We start from the raw sequence: 22,907 nt of genomic DNA, 5'->3' as shown, positions 1-22,907 counted from the left end.
TGAAATAATTGTAAAAAGATGTTGGTCAATGAAATAGATACCTCCCATTTTATTTAATATTTAAAATATCACAATTTCTTCAAAGATTGCTAGAGCTTAATTATCTGGGTCCCACCAAGATAAAACTCCCAAGCCAGGTTCATTAATACTACCCTGTAAAATCATCACTTTTTTCTGTCCCATTAAATTGACATTCTTAAATAATTACCAACAAACTGTAGGGAATTTTATTTCCTGAGGACTCTTGCGTCTCCTGAATCAAACCTGGTTCTGCAGGGCAGGTTTCAGTAAATGTCTCTGCAGTTACTCTGAACTTGATTGGATTTCCTGGGTCCATAAACAAATTGTGCTTAGTGCCATCTCCAGTATCATATTCCCAAACCCAAGCTTGTTCAGTTTCATTGAACTTTGAAGGGTGTTGTAATGCTTTCGGAGGAATTAGAATGTCCTCAAAAAAGCCTAAGGTGACTAAAAAATGTATTAATGTTTCCTTACCATAAAATGATTTAATTAGTGATAATGTTTACCATGTACTCCATCTTGACTACAGGTTCTTATTTTCCCCACTATTATTTCTCCCATAAAAGGGCGAAACACTATGTATTGGAAGTGAACAATGGTATGGGATGCCCCATCACCAGGTATTATGAAAGAATCCTTCAGATTTCTTATATCAAACAAGGCTATACATAGGCCTACATTTAGGACCACCTAAAAATAGTTCACACATTAGAATCTCAATAGTATAAAAGATAAATAGATTAACACCTTATTAGCTAATTTTTTGTTTAATTCTATGGCAATTGCATCATTGAGTTTCATGTTAAAAAACTCTGGTAGAATGCGTGTGACGTTCTTCATCTCGGCTAATATGAACATATTTGAACAAAATGTAATATTTAAAATAAATATCAACAAAAACAAATCTTTTGGATCGCTAATGTGAACAGTGGGTTTAGTACTTGAACATGAAAATCAAATTAAAGTATGGCGATGTTTTGTCATCATCATTGAAGGAAACAAGACAGCTATACATCGCAGCATAACATCTAACAAAAAGTGACAATCTATTCTTTTGACATTTGTAATGACGTTGACATTTTCGTTACTTCGCCTCGATTGTTTTTTTGAATAAACGCCTAGTTATTCATGTGAATAATTCGATAATTAATTAATTAATTAATCTTCAATATCTTGCAATAATCGAAAGCCTAAATTACGGTAAACAACTGTATAGAGGCGACGTATACAACAATCACATGTCCCAAGTTGAAAGCATTGAACCCGTTACAAAACCCCGCAGGTGAGTACGCAAAACAATTTATCCAGCAGAATTACATTTTCATTTACAGTTCAAATTTTTTGTTTACACCTCTAGTCTAAGAATATTCGGAATATCCAATAGATAGATACCATTCATCATAAAAGTCTTTTTGTATATTTGAAGTTCATTTTTTTTGTCCAGTGTGTGGACTCAATTGTACCATTAATTCACATGATGCATTCAAAAAGGAAAATTATCTCTAAATTAGACCGTAGCCTAACAAAGAGTGCTTGAAAAAAGTTATTTCACTACTTAATATTTACCCATGATCATTCAGGGCTCTTGGGTATTGAAGAGTTTGTATATGTATGTTTGTTGGAAATAATAAATTAAACTTTTAATATAAAGAACCAGTTTTTTTGTGTCATATTTACATTGAACCAAAGAAAAAACTCGGTAGATGAGTAAGTGGAACGAAATGAATTTTCCATCAACAATCCCCACTTGGTCCTTAATAAAAATAGTAATTATTGGTTAGTTTATTTTTTGTTAAAAATGCATTACATCTTTCAGTAGGAAAGGGCCACATTCCACTTAAATGTTCACAGTAAATACTAAAACACTTTTGTTGGAAATAATTCCAATATCTACATAATTACAATGATTTATATTTGTTAATTGGAAGGGGAGGGAAAGATACGATTCATTTCAGAAATTTGAAAAACAGAGGCTTAACAAATTTATTTTGAACTCTTACTATTTTGTATATTTACTTGTTAAGTCTTTGGTGTACTTCATAATTTCATCTATGCTAAGGTACAATAATGAAATAATGAAAATCTATAATGGAATATATGTAAGTCCAAGCTGAAGGGAACATTGTTAAAACTGATATTCATTACTAAAATTAAGAATTTATTTAACTATTGTATGGTTTTAAACACTGTCATTGTTACATATCTTGTGAGTGCATTTTCTAATTGAGTGGATGTTGCGAGCTTCCAGATCAACATAACTTCTTAAGCACTGTTTCGATGTTCACAATGTATCTTTTGACCTCAACATGTGTACTTTGCCATAGTAATATTATTTTTAAAGAAAATACTGATATGAGATTGAAATTAAGAACATTTTAGTGATGCATCAATTTTGAAGCTGAATGAAAAATGAACAACGCTAAAATACGAGCCGCAAACGAATGAAAAGCATTAGATCAGTGTAGATTTTGTACTTTGACATTGATGATATGAATCATGGTTCATATTTTCACTTGACCACTGATTTAATTTTGATCTTAAGAGTTCCTTTTCTTTTTCATTGGCAAAAGAGTATTCTACAGAATTTCTGCAAATAGTCCACAGATCCAGTTTATTCAGATTGAATGTACTTGCAGCAATAAAGAATTCCTGAGAAAGACACGTATCAAAAACTCCTTTATCATCTGTCTGGAAAAAAATTAAGTAGTTAATAATCCCATGGTATATGGTTATTATACATTTAGTTATTGATTATTGATTTATTTTTTTTACACTTTGTTACATGTGCTTTAAGTATTATTTCATTAATTAAATTAAAAACAAATTATCTTTTCTTACCCCAAGACAGAATGGCATAGATTGTGCAATCCATTCTTGAACATGGTGCTCTTCATATGATTTGATGGTTAAACAGCGAACGTTCGACGTTAAGCAACATTCTGAAACATTAAGAACCCATTATTATCTTATCATTATTCAATATTCATGGAAAGTCTAAAAAAATGGGTGGAATATATTCTCTGTCACTTTTAACTGAGAGTAATGTGCAAATCAATTTTCAAATTTAATTCTCACAACGTAAAACAAAACAGTATTTCTTATTGAAATGTGGTATTTTCAAGTACTAAAACATGATTCATCATTGTTAAGAAAAGTTAACATACAAAATTGTCAAAATGAAATATTGTTAAAATAGCCTTTTTTTTATACAATGTGACTGAAAAATTACTTTTTGCTACTGAAAACTTGAGCAAGTTAAGCAGTTTGGTAAGTTGTCGTTTTGTCTCCTTTAACTTTACCAATTAAAATTAATATAATAAAGCTTACCAACAGGTATTTTCAATTTTTTATAAATATCCCACAATTCTGATGAGTTGTCACAGTACTTGGGATGTAGAAATGTGCAATGGCCCAAACGATCTGGTAAGAAACTCAATATCTCTTTTATTTCTTTAAAGTTTTTTATTTCCCCACAGTGAATTGCTACAATATCATTGCATTACATTTTTTACTCAAAGGTTATATACTTACTACAAATGGGTAGATCCTCACTTACAGGATGTCCAACATACTTACCAGTAAATAGGTCATTGTTTCGTGCCTTTTCAAACAGTTCCTTAATAAATTTTCCTTTACTGGGGTCTCCACTAAGATCCACACCTTTTATTACATTTGGATATTTTCTTTTAAACTTAATAATTTTATTTAAAGTAAAAAGTTGTTCATCATGATTCTTTTTCCTGTCTAAGGATAAGATCAATTTTACTAATATTGTTTTAGGAATGTCTTGTGCCATAATTGCTCTTACTACAGTTTCAATGTATACATCTTCAGACATATCCTTCCCACATCGAGGAGTTGTCCTTAGCTCTAAATAGATGACATTATCTTGAGCAAATTCTTTGATAACATTTTTTGTGACAATATAAAGATTGGCATGGTTATCGGTCAAATTATGTGCAACTTTAAATAAATCAAAAACTGTTTTTATGTCAGTGTTAGGGCAGTCATATTCAAGCATTTTTTGCTCCGTACAGCCCAACTCTTGTAAAGTTGACTTGCTTAGTGAACCATTCAGATGAGCATGCAATTCCTAATTAAAGAAAATTCTAACTTATTGGCGTTAAAATATAGGTACAGGGCGTTCCAAGAAGGACTTAACTTGACCTTTCTTTCGAGTCATCCGTTATATGTCTTAAAATTAAAAAATCTGATTTCTCTAATGGAAGGCCCTGTGGTCCTTTGTGCTTTGTATATATTAGATTTTCTCTCGGGTAAGCGACTCGAGGGACTTTCTAATAAACCTTTTCTTCAAAGTTTCCGGTGATATACTTACGATTTTGGGTAATGCGTGGCAAAAAGTTTTCATTGTCTTGTGTTATGCTAAAAATAATCACAAACGACAGCATAAAAAATAATTTATTACTCAGTAATTAGATTTCCAGTTCTTATTTATTTAGTGACGTGAACGATGCCTTGGTAATTTTTTGACAACTTTGACGCCGAGATGCGTCAAAGTTGTCGTGATGACGCCACTTGCCCTGATTTCGTCGCCGTGGATTCGTGCTTAATTAAGAATAGAAAAACAAGTTTTTTCGGCCAGTGTACAATAGTACCTATTAAAACATAACCAAGCCATCATTTTTATCGGGGGTTTCAATTTTTAATATAAGAAAAAAATTCTGCAAAAAAAATGTATTGCAATTTGATAATAATCATAATTCGAAAAATATTCTAAAGCAATAAGGAGCAAGAAAAAAGTTTGACAATCTTCACAACGGTATGAAATTATATATATATATATATATATATATATATATATATATATATATATATATATATATATATATATATATATATATATATATATATATATAAATATATATGTATATGTATGTAGCTATTAACTTAACAGATAAAAAAATATCTTAAGGTCTATATTTACAAGTCGGTTATATCTGTTAGAGCCTTGAAATTGATTAAGTTTTGCGGTAAAAAATTAAATTAACTCGTTTAATACTGAAAATCCATGAGACCGTAACAACTACCTTAAAACGTAATTTTTCTGATAATTCCTTTTCATCAAAAATTCTGCTATATAACATCAAACTCTACATCAACTGTCAAGACTAAGACAGAATTTCCCACCTTGTTAATTGAAGGCACGTAAATTAATTATTAATTGTAAAAATTCCAGTCAAGCATCTAGTTGCTATAAGCAGTTATTTATAAATATCACTTCACGATTTACGTAATTATAATTTATACTATGATTTGTTTTTGCATTAAGCTTTAAGTACATTTATGGCACATCAAGTATATATACGTTATTCTATATAGTTAAGTAAGGGATGTAAAATATAGCGTTTCAAGCAATGAAATAATCCCACAAAAAAAGTAGACATCTGATCTTATAGAAATAATTTTTTGCCAGTGGCCAGTTGAGTTATCTCAACACTTAATTGATAAAACTAAGAGTTACCCCATTTTTGTCGGTCAAACGTTTACATAAACTGAAGGTGAAAATGATAAATTTACGAAAGGGTTCTTAGACCCATTTCCTCCGGAGAGGGTCTTCCATTCGTGTCAGTCAGCTGGGTGTCCGCAGTAGAATAATTGGTACTCGAGTAGTGACTGGTACGAGTCTGATTGGTTGTGACAGTATGGGCCAGATGCGGTTTGCCGATGAAATTGTAGTACCTGCAAGAGGTAGTCGTTAATTGCGCTGTTTTGAGTAAAGGATTAGCGACACGTACAACAGTAAAATGAGCGAACACTGTAGACACATATTAAAAAAAAAAACAAATGCTATAATTGTACAACGTAGACATTGTTAGAACTTGAGTGGGAGCGCGTAGATTCTCTTGATTCTGCGAGAATTTTTGTAATCAGTGTTTTCCACTTCGTGAATATGTTCTATATATTTTGAGAGTCTTACATATTTTAAGTATATCTTTCAAAGTTCCGTTAATTTCCGTTATTTTGACGTTATTCCTAAACAAAATAAATGAAAAAACGTATACAGTATTGGATGGATGTTATTATGTTAAAAATATCTATAATAATAGATTTTTAATAAATTCAAAATCCAACACCAGCGATTATTGTTCATAGGTCCATAATTACATAAATCATAGAACCTAATTACTTCTTTTAGATTTAAAAATTTATCTAATGGGAGCAGTTTTAATATTAGAGACATGCTTTAGGCAAGGACGAGGTACCTGCGAAAATCGTTTCCTCCTACCTTTTCCCTTTAAATCTAAAATTCGAAAAATAGAAATATGGATCGATAATCGATCGTATTTATATGAATTTACAAATAACATTTGATTCGAAATTTATAATTGTCAACTTCGAAACTCTCTACCCACCGCACACGTGGCGTTTTAGGAAGTACGTATAACATTACTATATTTGCACCAATATACATCGCAACTCTTACCGCTTCTGCAGCAAACTCCAGATTTTTTTCTTGAAAACGAAGATGAAGAATATGAATACTCCGTAAATGGCATTGAAGGTATCGGTGACGTACCAGATGTACTGTAGCTCATTAGCAGTCCTCCAATTTATGGCCCAGGAAATCACCTCCATACTCCAATTCACGCCCATCGCAAAGAGAAGCTTTATGTAGAGATTGAACCTGAAAGGTTTCAAGTAATTATTTAAAACTTTGAAATAAATAAGGTGTCTTTTTATAATATTGTACACTATTGCTATCTCTGAAACGGTGAGTGTTACAAAATTAGTTACGTGGGAAAAGTAGTCATATTCGAGGCCCTTATTATCAAATTGTTTTTGGTGTTCAAGATTTTTTCAATCGAAAATGTTTCAAAAACTATGAAAAAAAGTTAAGTAATTGAGTTAGTTTTTTCCCCTTTACAAAAAGAAGCTAATTATTTTTCGAAAAATCTCGGAAACCCAAAAATAAAAACAGAAATTGATAACATATCACAGCACCCTTTAAGTCCACAAATATGAAATTATTTCCCATTCACCACATGAAAAACGATTTCATAACTTTCATAGTTTGGATCTCCAAAAAACTTCACTATTTCAATCTAGCGATAGCGGACGCCTTTAAAAAAGACATCCTGTATACCAAAAGAATTTAACAAAGGACATAAAAGCTACCATTGTAAATAAAATAATACTTTTAGCTGCAATGGGGCCAACAAGTAAAAACCTGCACCAATACGAACGTGTATATCACTTCTCCCTTTTTGGCATTTGTGCACTTACCCGTATATTGCACGTTGGTCTCTGGAAAAACAAATTCACGAAATCTTTGATTAAAGCTAAGAAATTCAAGTTTTTAGTGAATTTTTAAATGAGCATAGACCTACTTTTGCTTGTCTTTCTCGTAAGAGTGCCGCTTGCTGTCGTTATGATTCAGCATTGATGTCTCTTTCTTGACTTTGCGAATTTTGAGAGCGGTCAAGGTGAAAAAAATTACATTGACCAGTACCAGGATTCCTGCCTCGAGGTAGAAGTACCATAAGTTAGCCCAGCCATCTGTGAATAGAGAGGATCTGTTCTATTTATTATAGGTTAACTGTATTACTATTAAAACATATATAAAAATATTTATTGACTGAAGGGAAGAAACTGATAAAAAAATGTTTTGAACATTTTTTGATTAGACTGATGGTTGAAATATATTCATTTGAGCATATATGTTTTTCGTAACACTTTCGGAAACCAAACACACTTTGACAAAAACGTCGTTTATACGTCATAACATACATATATATATATATAAAGTCTCTATAAATGGTAATTTTAAAAAAACTTTTAACACGGGTTGTAACATGTTATTGTCTTCTCATCCCAGTGTCGTTACATTTTTTTATCTCTATTTCTGGGTCCACTGATTACATCATGCGGATTATCCGCATTTCATTATTACCTTCTTGCTGCGTCGTTTTATTTGTTTTGAATTGTTTGCGCCGCGTATTCATCTTTACACATTCTTAATACACCAAGCTTTGTTGTGTAATTAATATTAATTAATATCTTATCAGTAAATGAGCTCACCATTTAGGAAGCACATCTTGACCCCGATGTTCGGATTGTGGTTGGAATCGTCGGGTAACACGGTTTGCATCAGACCAATCAATCCTAAGATTAACAGGGGCCCCCCCAAGGCGTAGAGACTGTAGTAAATCAGTCTACGTCGTTCTGTACTCCGTTTGCTCCCTACGAAACCTCGTCCACCACTCGAATCGTAAATAAAAGATTAAAATTGATTATATAAAGTCACAAGGAAAAGTATCGATGCGATCTTGATGAAATTGCTACTTCTTGTAAAAACTTGAAACCGAATCCTAAAATAACTTACCTGAATGTGTACCAAATATCGAAGCAAATGACGTTCATCCAGAAGAACGAGGACATGAAGGAAAATATTGTGGCGTAAGCTAAAAATCAAGCACATGGTCTAATTATTTATTTCAAAAATGAGCGAACAACACAAAGTTCTCGAAATGTAGGGTATTCAGATTCAAAGTTTAATTCAGTATTTTGATCATATTTTTTGGACAATAACCCGATTTTCTGACGAAATTTTGCATATTCAGTTTTTATTTATCGAACGGCCGTTTCGCCCCATAATGTGATATATAGTGTGACCCATTTGTTTTGGGGTCAGCCAGTAAAAAGTTTATTGATTGTGCGATTTAGCCCGGATTGTTTTTTGGAATAACGATTTTGTGAAAGAATTAAAAATGCACACTCAGTATTTGTTTATTTTCAAAAATTCAAAGTCGGCCGTGGAGAACAAGTGAAATGTTTAACTGTCAAACAAACGTAACAAACATCAACATCGACATTAGAATTTATTTGTACTTAATACAAATTAAATTTTTAATCATTATAATTATGGAAAATTTAAGTGTAAGAGGAAAAACAGAAATTGATTGTCTTTTTGGCAGCAACGTGCGTTCGACAGCAGAAGCTACCGCAGAATTCAACATCAGACATCAAGATAGACCGGTAAGTCGAAGTGTACTGTGCAACGCATAAATAATATTTTATATGAATTTTATCATGAATAAATTAAATTTTATTGTTTCTTATGATGTAATTTTCATTTTTTTTGTTTTATTTGTTTTGTATAAGTCTCAGACCATAACTAAGTTGTTATAAACTATACATTTTTCAAAATAAGTAAGCACCTAATGTGCATGTTTAATTCTTCTACAAAATCGTTATTACTTAAAATTTTGTACAGGCCCGTTTTGAGAGATGGCCAATCCTGTGGTGCGCACAGATTTTTTTCAAAAAAAATTCGGGCTAAATCGCACAATCAATAAGCTTTTTACAGCCTCACCCCAAAACAAATGGGTCACACTGTACTTGAATTTACTATTGGCTTCACGCGGCTAATTTTAACTTACCAATTACAGAACACCACGGCATTAGGATCTCATTAGACAAGTTAATGGTAACCAGAAGAATATACGCGATGAGGAGAGTGAGGACGTAGAACATCAATGCTTTCTGATGAAGGTTCCTGTCGGGCAACAGGGCGTATACCACAAAAGTAACCAGCAGGAAGGGCATCGATATTATCATACCTAGAAATTAGGTATAAAGTTAGCTGGTAAGCGTTCGGTATATTCTATATTTAACAATTTTCAAGTGAAAATAAGTTCTCATCAATGGCTCTGTTGTTGTTAAGACCTGTATCTTATGAAACTCAAGTCGATATGATAACATGGCGAGGTGCCAATTATATTGTCAATCATACCTTACATATTAACTATGGGACCCCTTTCGAATAAACTCATACAATGGTAATTCCCCATTCTAAGATGATTCCTGTTGTTTACCCTGCTAATGCTTATTAAGCATATTATTTAATATAAAAGTAGAAACACATCCCGGTGACTCGCTTTTGCTTCCATACGCATGCTGTAGCAATTAGATCTTATTTTTTTCGGTATTCTAATTACGTAATTTTTAATAAAGATTTTTTTTTAATCGCTATTATTTAATCCCGAAATATAACTCGCCGTCGTCAGTTATGTTTATTATGTTTTGATTGATATCCGTTTTTATCCATTAAGTCAGCACCACTCGTATCGAAAGTGGCTCGTCACTTCCTTTATATTGTCATTACTCGTTTTTCTCAATAATGCGTTAAGTCATATCGTTCAATACCAATAAGTCTCAGTTAGAGTTTGAAAGGTTTTTTTACACGAAACAGTGTCTCTCAGTCTGAGAATTCAGAGTGATTCGAACGTGAATAGTCAGTTCATAGGTAGTTTGGCGTGTAGTTTTATAACACGTTTGCCTTTTTTTAATCCGGATTTATATTAGTTGTTATGTGTACCCACGAACAGTAGGGGAAATACCGCATATTTTCTGTATATTTTTCATTTGATGGGGACGATTATTCGTAATAAAAATTACCGATGAGGCAATAATGTGACTGCAATCAATTAAATAAGTGTGTCATATATGTACATTTAAGGTAAAAAATTTGTTACATCTTTAAAAATATCGTATTAAATAAATTAATTAAATTATACTAATAATAAAAGCAAATTTTTCTCTTAAAACAGCTTTTATTATTGGTATTATTTTCATTCATTTTTATTCTGACATTTTTTCTAATCAAGACCATATAATAAAGAAATTTACGTCTAAGCACCTGTCAACTAACAGCAATAATTAAATACGTAAAATATACGGGGTGTCTTCAGATGGGATTGTCTATACCACAAATAGATAAAATATTGCATTTTTGGACCAAAAGTCACTGTCTATGAAAGTTTTTGCTTCTTCCAAATATCTCTTTCATCCTGAGAAAAAATGATTTTCTTATACGGGGAGCTTGGAATCTTTCAAAATATAATTTTGACATAAGAGTAAACTAACTAACTTTATTTAATATTTTTAAGCAAAATGTTATTTAAAGAAGTTGCTTAGAATTACATTAATAATCAAAATACAAAATTTTGATTGTTGTTATTTTGAAATTGGTAAATAACTCTTAAGGCAACTAAAGAAGGTACTACTACTGCTAAAAATAATAGATAATGAAACTGCCTATTGCACTTGGAAGCCACCGACTTCAAAACATTTTTTCAAAAGTTTTTTAATTTTTCGTACACAGAATGAATAATGTCTTGATTTATTTTGGCCACAACTTCAATTATTCTGTTTTTTTTTATCTGTTTATTATTAACTAACACCTTATTTTGTGCGCATAAAATTTAAATATGTTTTTGTCGTCGCAACAATTAAACATGGCGGAAAAATGAATAAACGTATAAATCTGTCGAGCTTTAGTCGTTCCGTTTAAAACTTTTGAATTTTATTATACAGAACTAATTTTAGCTCATTATCATTCGTTCAAACAAAAGTGGCAGTTTATTTTCATAAGAAAACGTAATCGGGTTACATCTGGTATCGGACGAACATTATTATTAATATGTGAAGAACACTCCAAAATTTGTGTTATGTACACCACAAGGTGCGTTTTTTAAATGCGTTCACCATTGCTCCCCCCATTTTTGGAAACAGTCGTTTTCGACCTCAAAATATGGGGATTTTATAACTTAAAAAAATTATATATATCCTACCTAATTGATAAATTTTTCTTTGGATAAGCTGTGAGGTCTGCTCTTGCTGGAAACAAGCAAAAGCCGATACATTGTCGAGCTCATCGATACAGTAATTTGAAATTTCATAAAAGAGACCTTGGGAAGGCACCCACAACAAACCGGTCTCTTGCACGAAAAACGAATCATTGGTGTTCTTGTTGTCGAATTTGAAGTACGGACAATTTAAGACACCCACGCGGAACCTGTGATCGTTGTTCAATATTCTTGAAAAGTAGTGTTTTTTCGTGTACACCGGCAACTGAAAAGACTTATTGCTTCCTGGACGGTAGCGACAAGTTCGGTTCGGGGCGAGGAAAAAGCCGGCCCTGCAGCACTTGCTGATGCAAGAATTGGTCGCACACCCACAATTTTGAATCTTCGAAGTGCGGTAAAAAGGCACATCGGTATTATTGTCATTACCGCACAAGTCTAAACACTCACAAACAGTAGTTAAACTGCTTACGAACACTAAGAGAGCCTTCAGTCCATTCATGACGAGATCAACAGTGATAATGGAAAATTGTGTTGGCTTGAATATGTTCTACGGTTACGTGTAATGGAAGAGGTGGCATTTTAATAGCTAAACGAGCGACATGCGATTGTCGTTCAAACACGTTAATCGAATAGATGTATCTTCAACTAAAGTTCGGAATTGCTAAGTGCTGTGCAAAGGAGCCGCTCGGTTCACGTGGCGCCTCCCTCCACCCGCATTTTGTCAGGCAGCGGTATGGAAAAAACACTCAATTAAAGAAGCGTTTAACAGAAGTAGTGAATATTAAACTTCGAATATTTCATGCACAAAGCGTATTTTAACTTGAATCGATTTAATTGAAAACAGATGCAATGTCGCGACACTTAGATCTGTCTCCCAAAAATTCTTTCAAAGAAAATATGTGGTATGGTACGTTGAACGACCAACTCGCTGGCCCTTATTTTTTTAGACAGAACTGGAATTCTGAAGACTTCTTAAATTTTCTATTGTATGTCTTTGTTCGTAAGGAGCACTTGTGTGCCCCTCTGTGCAGACAATTCTGTGGGCACTACAAAACGCGTTTGGCAAATGTTCTGAGACAGTTTCATTCGATGCGATACCGAGCAATTTTGGTTCACTAGATCACCTGATCTGACATCATTAGTTTTTTTAAGTTTTTTTTTTTAATGAAACGTTTATAAACAAATATCTTTGAAACATAAATATTACTGACCTGAAGAATACGCTTTGATAAACTTCTCACTATCAGGAATCGCACATGCTACCACCATCTCGGATCCATTAATAGTATGAAGACAATATTTTGTATAATGAAAACTCATACCGCTCGACCTTAAGTACCCCAATTTCACCTCCATCTCATCTGTTATGTCTAAAATAATTTTGACTTCATGTTCCGCGCAAATTTCGTTGTTTTTAACGTGAATTATGTTGGTCAGTTGGATTCCCTTTAAATTGGCGTGGCCCGAAGAACCACAGTCCAAGATACAATTGGAAACGTTGCAAACGCATCCGAAAGTACCACTCGAGTTTGTGATGTAGTCATTTTTGGTATAAGTGATATTATCGTGCGTTATACTGGTTCCATTTCTTGTTCCATTAGTAATATCCACTGTAACCTCACAAGCGTCTATCGCACTAAATTTGATCGTGGTTGATAAAACGATGAGTAAGAAAATTAGTAAACGTCTCATAATGGCCACACTAGTTTTAAATGTCACTCGGGCGTAACTTTTTAAATAAGACCACTAGGATGAAATTCGCTAAATGGGTCTTATTTAGTCATTGAGAGCGAGAGATAAGATATTAAAATATTTTCCGACATAAATGATAAGAAATCACTTTAAGTTTGTAATTTTTATCACGTTTATTCAAAAATAGGTACCAAAAGCATGGAGTGAACGATTAAATTACGACATGGGCATGGGCAAACAAGTCATCTTTTCGACTGTTCGGCTTTAAAAAATTTTATGGGAGCTGGTGCCAAAGAGGGGTTGATTTGGGCTCTAATAGTCGAACATTTTTCATTTGGTTTGACAACAAAAATTATCTTACACGAATGGATTTTATCTTTTTTTTTTGGTACCCTACGTAATGTATAATACAGTTGTGTCCGTTGCTGGAGCTCAATCACGAGGATCTGTTTGCAAAAACAGGATGTTTAAAATTTACGTCAAATTGCAAGATTGAATCTTAGCATGTGATTCATCGCCATAATCAGGGAAAAATCTATGCGAAGCATATTATTGCTATAATATTAATAATAAAATTTATTAAATCGATTTAAGTTTATTTTCATTTTTGTTTTTATTAAGTTGCATGTCGCATTTTGTTAAACGCTAAACTTACCAACGCAATATACCAGTTGATTAACTGACCTATCTGGAATCACGCACAGCAAAATCCCCAAGTGACCCTCGTAGTTTGAGGCACAATACTTGTCAAATTGATACTGCTCCCCGTTCCAATCCAAATCCCCAGAAGCCTCAATTTGTACGTCATCGTGAACGAAAGTTCTATACTCGCCTTCCGCTGTACATACATCCCTGATCGGAACCGTAATTATGTGAAACTGAGAGATGTTTTGACCAATCACCGTCTCCAGGTCTCTGACAACATCAATTTCTCGGTCACCAGCTCTACATTCCGCCGTGCCGGCATCTGTGCTGATGAGGGTTTCGTTGTTGTCACAACATCGTCTAAGGCATTTTGTTACCTGACAGACGCAGCCTTTAACGACGTTACACTCTAGGAAATAATCTATTGGGGTGTAAACTACCTCATCTTTGACAATACTGTCACCATCACGGGTGCCATCGGTGATGTCTACAGTTGTTTCACAGTTTTCACTTGAAACCGCACTTATTAGAAGCAACAAAAAATACGTTTTACACCCTGGAAGATCCATCTCCGATGAGTATGATTCAGCAAATGACGGTGTGACAATAAAAAAAAATGAGCAATTGTAAAGATAAATCTTCCACGATATCTATTTAAGTGATAAAACAGCTTAACGATCATCGTTTCGTGGTATTTGAAAGTGTAACATTTACGCGAATACGAGTACACGTACATATACTCGTACTTGTATATGTACTATGTACATAAGTAAACGGTGACTATTGTGAGTTCGATATTGGATTGTTTGGTTTATATTCGTTGATTTTTTGTTTGGATATTATATTCGCATTACTTTCAGCAACTTTCATCGAGTTCTATTAAGTAGATGAAATAGGGAATTCTGATAAAAAAAATTACCATTATGGTCGGAAGACTTCAAGTTTTGTTCAAATTTGCAAAACTTATTTTTAAAATTCAAAATAACACATTCATAAAATACGTTTACGTTTCATTGACATTTGTAGAATTATCAAAAATTCTCTGTCAGTTTGGTATCACTTTTAGTCTCTTACGTCGTTAAAATTTTTCAATTTTTTGCGAAAAACAAACAGATCGTGACAGTGTTGTTTATTCGCAAACGTCTGAATTTTTTAATTTTTTTACATCGTACATTTTTCGTTAAATTTCGGTAACCAGAAGTAATGTGACGAAAAAGGCCTAAAATATTTAAAGAAAAAACTTTGCCATTCTGTAACTCGGTAATGAAGGGAACAGAACCTACACAAATTGATGAGAACAACACACCTTAATATCACCCTTTTTTAACCATTCCTGATCATAAACCTATAACACAGCGTACGTATAGTATGTGCTCTTTAAGAGACACAAAATGCGTGAGTATAGTTCATTTTTTTAAAACTAAATCAACATTTTACGGTGATTCTATTTATAGTAAAATCTGTGTTTATCAAATATTCTATTTATTTTTTTTCTATTCATTATGAAAATCCAATTAAAACCAGTGCAGAACTTACCATACATGTGCAGCAAAATGTACTGCATCGAGTTGGGCGTGCAAATGATCGAATTTATGAATTCACTATGATTGAAATAGTCCAAACAATATGCGTGCACCTCCATGATCATTGTTTCGTTGTTGTTATTTGTCATCAGCAAGCTGCCGTTCTTCTCCAATCTCAGTCGTAGGAACATGTCATTGTACGAAATGAACACTCGACTGTTTCTTGCTGAACACTCGGTACCAAACACTAAATCATACTTGTCGGAAATTCCATAATCTCTATGCAAATCCGCTTTGAAACTTTTCGTGGTGTTGGCGCAATTTTCGTTGCCGTCTTCCATTCTGAGTTCTTGGTTTAATGGGCAACATTTTCGAATCTTTGGGCACTCACCACCAGAGTCTGTATCATTACAAGGCACCGTAGCACCATCAACCAGAACAATCTCGAGAAGGAAGAGGATGAGGAGGAGACTGAAAGGAGCCGCGTTGCGATGATGATGATGGATCCACATGGCCATTGCGAACAATGCCGATAGGAATCTCGTTCGCAGTCATTTGCTTCGCCGCTCTGTTTGTTTGTTCAAAAAATACAGGGAGAGCCGGCCGATAAAGTTATTTTTCAGTCGAGAGAGCGAAAAGTTACAACGTGGGTCTGAATATAAATTTTGTTGTAAATCATCGTTTAAGCTTGAACAATTTCACAACTGGAAATAAATTGCGCGAACAGACGAACATATATAAGACTTTTTGTTTTTTTCTTCATTAGGATTAGTCCGAGCTAAAGTTTAAGTCCCACCGAATAGTCCAGGGTAGTATGTATATTTTTGGTTTCTAATAAATTCTCAAAGTATATTTTACATACACACGTTTATCGATTTTATGGTGATTGCTATTTGATAGCAGTTAAGTTTACAAACTTAAGGAAGAGGAAAAACGCCGAGAGGTTTTTTAAAATGATTTTTCGGCGGTTGCAGAAGCCTGTTAATGGCTAGTGTTGGAGGCGCAGTTGGTGCATTTATTAATAGATGCAGTACCTACTTACATATAAACTTTTTAAGCTAACCTGATTGAAAATTTGAATGAAGAATTTTTGAAATATATTTTTTTAATGTTATGCCCTAAAACTCATTAACTTTTATAGAAATATGCTCAGAAATTTTTTTCTCTCATATATTACTATAGAAATGCAAAAAAATATTTTCTGTGAATATAGCTGCGTTCACTATGGCGAAATAGCATTAGTATTTTTTTATATTATTTTTTTAGATAGAACATTGTGAGTGACTTTTAATGGGTCGTAAACGGTGTCGTCAATGTTTTTTTTTTATTTCTAAGTTTTTACGGACAATGTAGAATTGATCAAAACTCTCAATTAAATGAGGAACTATATGACTATTCGGAATAACTAAAATAATGTGAACGAAAAATACATTAGACTTTTTGTGTTCCGAATAATAATTGTGAATTATGTATTTTGGATTAAAATTTAGGAAACCATTAACAACTTTGCAACATCGCTTATGACAAACTACTGAAAGTTTTGTAAATATATATATAACAAATTGATTCGTTTCTAGTGCGGCAACAGACATAAACGTACGCACCATATACACGAACGGAACTACCAATCCAGACGTACGTCATTCACTAATCCTGGTTATTACCATGTGTTCCATTTCTGAGTGCAGTATTTTTATAAATAAAAAAAAGGGTTTTGACAAACAAACATTCACTGAAACTCCTTACATGACGACTAATAACCTACACGTACGATATGACACCGTTTAGTGTGAACATGGGATTATACACATCTCAAAGATAAACGCGGAATATTTGATAAACATTATACTTAGTTTTAGATTACACTATTACACATTTGAAATTATTTCCATTGCCAATCACGCTTCTTTTTCTCGCTAATTATGACCATGGATAATTCTCAAATATATACGTATACATATTGCAAATTAAATAAAATCCACACAAATATAATTGGTCTCGAACAAAGGCTGTAACCGCCGATAAAATTAGTTTTAATATTATCTTTATTGTGAGTTTTTTAGGATAATAAATTGTCGAATAATAATGGATGGTTCGGGGGCAGATTCGTTCGGACGTGGTTGATAAGTGTGATCGAACATCGGAAAGATTAGAATTTTTTAACAGTGGAAAATAATTCGGAACTTAAAATATTTCTCGTGGAAAATAAACGGTCTATTCGATCAACACCTTATCTCGATCTCTTTGAGTTTGAGTAATTCTGAATAATCGCACATCGGGTGAAATAATTTAAGAAAATTTTGCGCATCAACTACACAGAAGTTGATATTAAACGAAAATGTTTGTAAGACGTTTTTCGCGACCGAAAAATTAAATAAACATGGAACGTTAAAAAAATACTATTAATAATATACAGCTTTCTTGTGGTGTTCCCCTTTGAGGCTTTTATCTCGTTACAATATCCTTCACTATTTATACATTCGGATGTGAGGGTTTCAGGGGAAATTTGAATTATATCACAAAAATCCCGAAATGCGTGTTTATTTTATCGCACTTAATAACCGGATGAAATAAATAGTAATTTTTTATATTAAAAAAAGAAGTGATCTCTTAGTCGTAGAAAACAAGTCGTTTATACCTTACTTTTTGACTTTAGCGAAAATTTACGTGTTATGTGTCATTAAATGGCCTTTTTCTAATCAGTCAGAGAAAATAAATACTGGTTTTTCAAAACAAAAAAATAGCAAATTAATTTTTTTTGAAGGCAAGGCAGTATTTTTTTTTACTTATAATTTACAATAATTTTAAATTTCATATGAGGAAATACATTGAACAATTCGAAGATTGTAATTGTCAGGTATGTACAGGGTTTTTGTTTCTACATAATATATATGTATCTTATCTGGGGTTCACGAGATTTATTTATATGGGAAACATTAAAATATGGCACATTTCGATGGATCAAGTGCAAGAATTTTCGTGTGAATAGTTCGCAACTATTAAAAAAAATAAAGAGTAAGTGACTATTAGAAAAGTACATAAGTCACAAAAACTAAACCCTTATCTAAGAAATGAAAAATAGTCATTCATTTTCGAGTTGTCTAGCCGGTATAGGCTGTATAAAATAATTAATGTTTCTATTTGCCAAACTTAATGGAATTCCTGCAATATCGGCTTCCGCAATAAGTTCCCCTGTGAAACGCAATTTCCACGTAAAACTAACGACTAATTAAGGGTGTGGATCAAGGGTGTGGGTATTATTAAAAAAAGAACCTTTCTATTTTTAAATGAAATCTCACCTGTTTCATAAGGCAATTGCCGTGACGATTGGGGTTGTTGACACAGCAGAACAATAACTGAAAACGATGTGATGTTTCTTTCCATCATCAGCTCGATGCAAAAAAAATTGGAAGACATCATTTCATAGACGTTATCAACCAAATAGCTGTTTTTGACATAGTGCTCATCGATGGTGGCTTCTAAAGGTGTATAATTGGGGGGACAAAATCCCTGCTTCAAATCGTACCATTTGATGGAAGTGCCTTTGACCACCCATCCTCTATCATATAAAGTTTTGCTGAGATGTTCTATGGGCGCTCGGTCTAACGTGCTCAAGGCACATGTAGTGTTCCATAGAATTACTTCGTCTGTCTTACAACACTTCCTTAAATTATCTACTTTTTCACCGAAAATCGCACTAAATACAATAGCGAAAAGTATGGCGGAGAACATAATCATAGTCATATATTAATCACACACTCTAAACAGTTCTAGTTATCTTTTTGGTAACCATATATTTTATAAATAGAGAATAAATTTCATATGAAAAATTTCACATCTGGATGCGTGCTCATATCCAGAACCGACTGCGATAAAATTTTTCGCTGCTTTCATGGCGTTGAACGAGTGTCGAAGTAATTAGTTAAATGTAAATTAAGTCCATAAGGGGGGTAATGTAAAGTAATTATATTTATTAGGGATGCGACAAGGGCGTGTTACTACAGAACCTATTCCATTTACTACTGTTTATTAGTGTCTCATTCGCCAGGGGCGTAGCTAACCGAATTGAAAATCAAAATGACTGAGTGGCGTTACATTCGAACTCATAATAAATGTTAGTAGTTGAGATGCGATTTTTATTTCGAGCCGATCGATATAGAAAGAAAAAAAATTAAATCGATTCCGCTTTTCGTAGTTCGGCTATGTGGTTGACTGTGGAAAAGATACTTTCCGCAATTGTTAGATACTGATATATTTTTTTAACAAACGTATGTAAAAATATCTATCTTCCAATATCATTTTCATGAAGAACGGAACGACACGGGTGCCCAGTTTTTCCACTTTCAAGATTTCCACATTAAACATTCTTGGGGCACCATCACCATAAAATCGAAAATGAACTTTTGATTTCGTCAAAAAACGCATAAATTAAAAACAATAATATTCGAGATTTTATTAATGATCTGACAGCTTCTTTAATAAAATAGGTACAAAATACACAATAATATATATATATACACATATTTACATATGTATATGACGTCGTAATTTGAAAAAAGTAGATTCACTTCACATTCCAAATGCGAATCTATTCATCATTCATTTCTCAAGATATGGTCAGTCAATCTTCTGTTATTAATTAAACTTTGCTAAAATACTCTTCAATTTCAAAACTATTCAAATAGGCGGAGCGAAATATCTTGCAATTACTTTTTGGACCCGACCATTTCGTTCTTTTGGCAATATCATCATTACCGTTTAAATGCCATTTTTACAAATTCCGCAGAAAGAAAAAAGAATCGTCATCACGAAAATCTATTTATTTAAATAAATAAGTAAAGGTTGTCTCATTAATATAAATTCACCGAAATAAATTTAACTTGAAGGCGACATAAACTTACCGCAATAGCTGGTTATTTTGATGATTTCAATTTCTTGTTTTAAGACACAGGCAATCACTTCAATATCCTGGACAGTGACGTTCTCATAGGGGTCTTTAACAAAAAATTCCAAGCAAAAATTTTTGTAACCGCACTCCACTTTGATGTCGTCCAAATATATACTCCCATGGTCCAAAAAGTGCAACTTAGACGCATGGTACCTTGTCGGGTAGGCGACCTCGTCCAGGCATAGTTTACGGGGTATTGCAGGAATCAATACGTAGGAATGATTTGAAAGAAAAGGGGCACTTAAGATATTCGGCAAGATGGACGATACCTTTGCGCACCGCTCGTCTATGAGTACCTTCCGTTCGGGACAACATTTTCGAACGCACCAATTTCTGTCGTTACATTGAATCTCATCGTGTCCGCGGACTGATAACAACAAAAACAACACAATTAATATTGATGAAACAGTGGAAAAAAAGACATTCATTGTCTCTTCGTTCAATTAATGGTATGAGGAGGTGGCGTTTTGCTCTGGACATCATCTCAATTTGAGGTGATCGACTATAACGCTAAAGAATGTCAATAATGATGTTTGATTGATACATTTAAGGGGGTCGTAAAGACGATCATAAAGATTGATGAGGTCGCTTTAGCGTTAATGAAAACGATAACAAGTGTGTGGTATCACTGGCACTGCGCACTATTGAACTGGCTTTCGATTCGGTAATAGTAGCAAAGCTTTTAGCACTATTATAATTAGCACTATGTTTAATTACTCGAAGTGTGTGTTTACATACGTAATTAAAAGATTTGTTAGGGTGACACTTGAACGCACTAAAAAAATTGTCTAGTAAACTTTGATGCTAATTCAAATATACATATGTATGTATATATAATACATATGCGCGGTCAAATCGAAATGTCAAGATGTGTATGAACTGGAGCGTCTGGAAACTGAATAATTAGTGAATTCGATCATTTTGGTTTCATGAGGTACGAGACTAACCATAAAGATGATTCGAAACATTTCCATTGTTTACACGGCCAGATGGCACACTCGTGTTTTATGGGCCTATAAAATAAAACATGTCCGTTGTTGCAAGTGTTAAGTGGGAATTCACACCGAAACTAATCATGGCAAACAGTTAGTCGGATTCAAGATGTCAATAACAAACATTTTTTTTTAAATACGTACCTGTAATTTTTATTCCTTATGTATTTCGAAAGCGCATTTCATTTCGCATAGGCCTATTTGTTTTTATTTTGTTTTGTCGACGTGAAGACTCGAATAGATTTTTCCCTTTATGGAAACTATCAATGATATCCAGTTTAGAAAATATCGATGATGATGACGATATCGACACAATTTTGGTTAACCTTTGTTTTTTGTCCATTCTTTCTTAATACCGCAGAAATCAGTCGGCAACATTCGTACTTCTGTTGTCCGGTGCAGTTCCGAAAATATCCGGAAAAAAATTATTTTTCCCTATTTCTTAAAATCAACTTCCAACACTTGAATGAATTTAGATAAGAATTCCACTTACCGGACTGTAAGGCTTCCGTCGGTGTTGAAATTTCGTTCTCGTAACAAATAATGGCACTAAACGTGAATTCTTCTTCGGCTGAGAGTGACCGAAAGAACTCAAAACAATGGTCCAAATAATCGTGATTTTCGTCATCGGCATCATAATCCGCCATGTGAAACCGATTCCCGCCGAAAGTGGTATTCGTCAAATTCGGAATGAAAACCGGGTGGGTGCCGTTGGCACACAAAACACCATCGGAGTGCAGCACCGAAACGTCATCTTGTATACCGTAAACCGATTTGATGTATTCCGTAAAATTCCGGACGTCAAGAGTGACGTTTTGAGTTTCGCAACGGTAAAACTTCAAAGACATCGCCTGATTTTGATTGCTGCAGCACCTCCGAAAGCATACTTTGCTTGCACAAACATCTTCTTCACGACTCGAGAGATGTAGGGTAGAAATTCCGGCATCCAAGAGGCAAATTAAGACACACAGGAGAAAAAACATCTCGGTAGGGACAGACGCGGACTCTCATTAAAACAATCGGCAGATCTGGAGAGTAACGCGATCGTTTTCTAAAATTAAAACCGCCGCTTTATGGTAAATTATTTGAGATTATTAGTTCGACGATCCAGAACGATTTTCGTGAAGTTTACGTAACCGATGGAACGATATATGTTTAAGGCAAATATGCAAAAAATGGTTATTGCGTGAAGTTGGTGTGACTTCCTAGCGTTGTGTATAGATTTGCAAGCAAACGTGTATGTTTTGTGCCCAATTGTTATTGACATATGGGATCATCAATACTTACCAACGGAAAGCCATTTGACACTTTCTTCGTTACGACCCACTTGTGTTTTGTTGATGCACACAAAACCTACCAAAAAACTGTCAGCGCTCAGCTGCCTTGTTTCCAAACAGTACTCGTTCCAAACCACATACTGCCTTTCGCGGTTTTTAATCTCTTAAAAGATTTCCGTTTTCCTGTAGATAGATATCTT

At 33.6% G+C, this 22,907-nt stretch overlaps 3 protein-coding genes and 1 long non-coding RNA gene across 15 annotated transcripts; 1 reads left to right on the top strand and 3 right to left on the bottom strand.

The window, feature by feature from the left end:
* Positions 1 to 21: 21 nt before the first annotated feature.
* On the bottom strand, positions 22 to 1,003 carry Polr3H (RNA polymerase III subunit H). The gene is made up of 4 exons (XM_066291673.1): positions 769 to 1,003; positions 528 to 711; positions 209 to 468; positions 22 to 153 (listed from the first exon to the last, which is right to left on the bottom strand). Exons 1-4 carry the CDS (start codon positions 877 to 879, stop codon positions 97 to 99), a joined length of 612 nt encoding a protein of 203 aa, XP_066147770.1. The 5' UTR covers positions 880 to 1,003; the 3' UTR covers positions 22 to 96.
* A 105-nt stretch (positions 1,004 to 1,108) lies between these two features.
* On the top strand, positions 1,109 to 10,626 carry LOC136344332 (uncharacterized). Its single transcript, XR_010732943.1, has 2 exons — positions 1,109 to 1,303; positions 9,432 to 10,626. It is a non-coding gene; the product is annotated as an uncharacterized lncRNA (long non-coding RNA).
* Positions 2,157 to 4,492, bottom strand: Ada (adenosine deaminase-like protein). The gene is made up of 5 exons (XM_066291666.1): positions 4,358 to 4,492; positions 3,598 to 4,114; positions 3,349 to 3,504; positions 2,860 to 2,960; positions 2,157 to 2,709 (listed from the first exon to the last, which is right to left on the bottom strand). The coding sequence occupies exons 1-5, from the start codon at positions 4,388 to 4,390 to the stop codon at positions 2,473 to 2,475; spliced, it is 1,044 nt and encodes a 347-aa protein (XP_066147763.1). The 5' UTR covers positions 4,391 to 4,492; the 3' UTR covers positions 2,157 to 2,472.
* On the bottom strand, positions 4,423 to 22,452 carry LOC136344318 (probable G-protein coupled receptor Mth-like 10). 12 transcript variants are annotated; one of them, XM_066291646.1, is made up of 9 exons: positions 17,130 to 17,149; positions 15,504 to 15,961; positions 9,423 to 9,602; positions 8,366 to 8,444; positions 8,062 to 8,243; positions 7,371 to 7,539; positions 7,267 to 7,287; positions 6,467 to 6,667; positions 4,423 to 5,721 (listed from the first exon to the last, which is right to left on the bottom strand). In XM_066291646.1, exons 1-9 carry the CDS (start codon positions 17,132 to 17,134, stop codon positions 5,556 to 5,558), a joined length of 1,461 nt encoding a protein of 486 aa, XP_066147743.1. In that variant the 5' UTR covers positions 17,135 to 17,149; the 3' UTR covers positions 4,423 to 5,555. The 12 variants fall into 12 exon arrangements, with proteins under 12 accessions (XP_066147743.1, XP_066147736.1, XP_066147739.1 ...); XM_066291639.1 differs by lacking the exons at positions 15,504 to 15,961; positions 17,130 to 17,149 and adding exons at positions 13,978 to 14,388; positions 14,431 to 15,328; XM_066291642.1 differs by lacking the exons at positions 15,504 to 15,961; positions 17,130 to 17,149 and adding exons at positions 13,978 to 14,344; positions 14,408 to 15,327.
* Between the last annotated feature and the right edge of the window lie 455 nt (positions 22,453 to 22,907).

This window comes from Euwallacea fornicatus, chromosome 17, assembly GCF_040115645.1.
Source record: "Euwallacea fornicatus isolate EFF26 chromosome 17, ASM4011564v1, whole genome shotgun sequence".
NCBI classification, from domain to species: Eukaryota; Metazoa; Arthropoda; class Insecta; order Coleoptera; family Curculionidae; genus Euwallacea; species Euwallacea fornicatus.
Note: the sequence above shows the minus strand (reverse complement) of the source record. Positions and strands in the feature narration are given on the sequence as shown.

What these genes read in the sequence shown, in the direction of transcription:
- Polr3H (XM_066291673.1), bottom strand. Translation starts at nt 879, where the DNA reads ATGTTCATATTAGCCGAGATGAAGAACGTCACACGCATTCTACCAGAG. An exon ending in ACAAAAAATTAGCTAATAAG is followed by an intron (nt 712 to 768) that starts GTGTTAATCTAT and finishes AACTATTTTTAG; the next exon opens with GTGGTCCTAAATGTAGGCCT. An exon ending in AAATTCCCTACAGTTTGTTG is followed by an intron (nt 154 to 208) that starts GTAATTATTTAA and finishes ATGATTTTACAG; the next exon opens with GGTAGTATTAATGAACCTGG.
- Ada (XM_066291666.1), bottom strand. Translation starts at nt 4,390, where the DNA reads ATGAAAACTTTTTGCCACGCATTACCCAAAATC. An exon ending in GCCACGCATTACCCAAAATC is followed by an intron (nt 4,115 to 4,357) that starts GTAAGTATATCA and finishes TTCTTTAATTAG; the next exon opens with GAATTGCATGCTCATCTGAA. An exon ending in AAACAATGACCTATTTACTG is followed by an intron (nt 3,505 to 3,597) that starts GTAAGTATGTTG and finishes ATGATATTGTAG; the next exon opens with CAATTCACTGTGGGGAAATA.
- LOC136344318 (XM_066291637.1), bottom strand. Translation starts at nt 14,536, where the DNA reads ATGGATCTTCCAGGGTGTAAAACGTATTTTTTGTTGCTTCTAATAAGT. An exon ending in CAAGATGTGCTTCCTAAATG is followed by an intron (nt 7,540 to 8,061) that starts GTGAGCTCATTT and finishes CTCTATTCACAG; the next exon opens with ATGGCTGGGCTAACTTATGG. An exon ending in TACGAGAAAGACAAGCAAAA is followed by an intron (nt 7,288 to 7,370) that starts GTAGGTCTATGC and finishes TTGTTTTTCCAG; the next exon opens with AGACCAACGTGCAATATACG.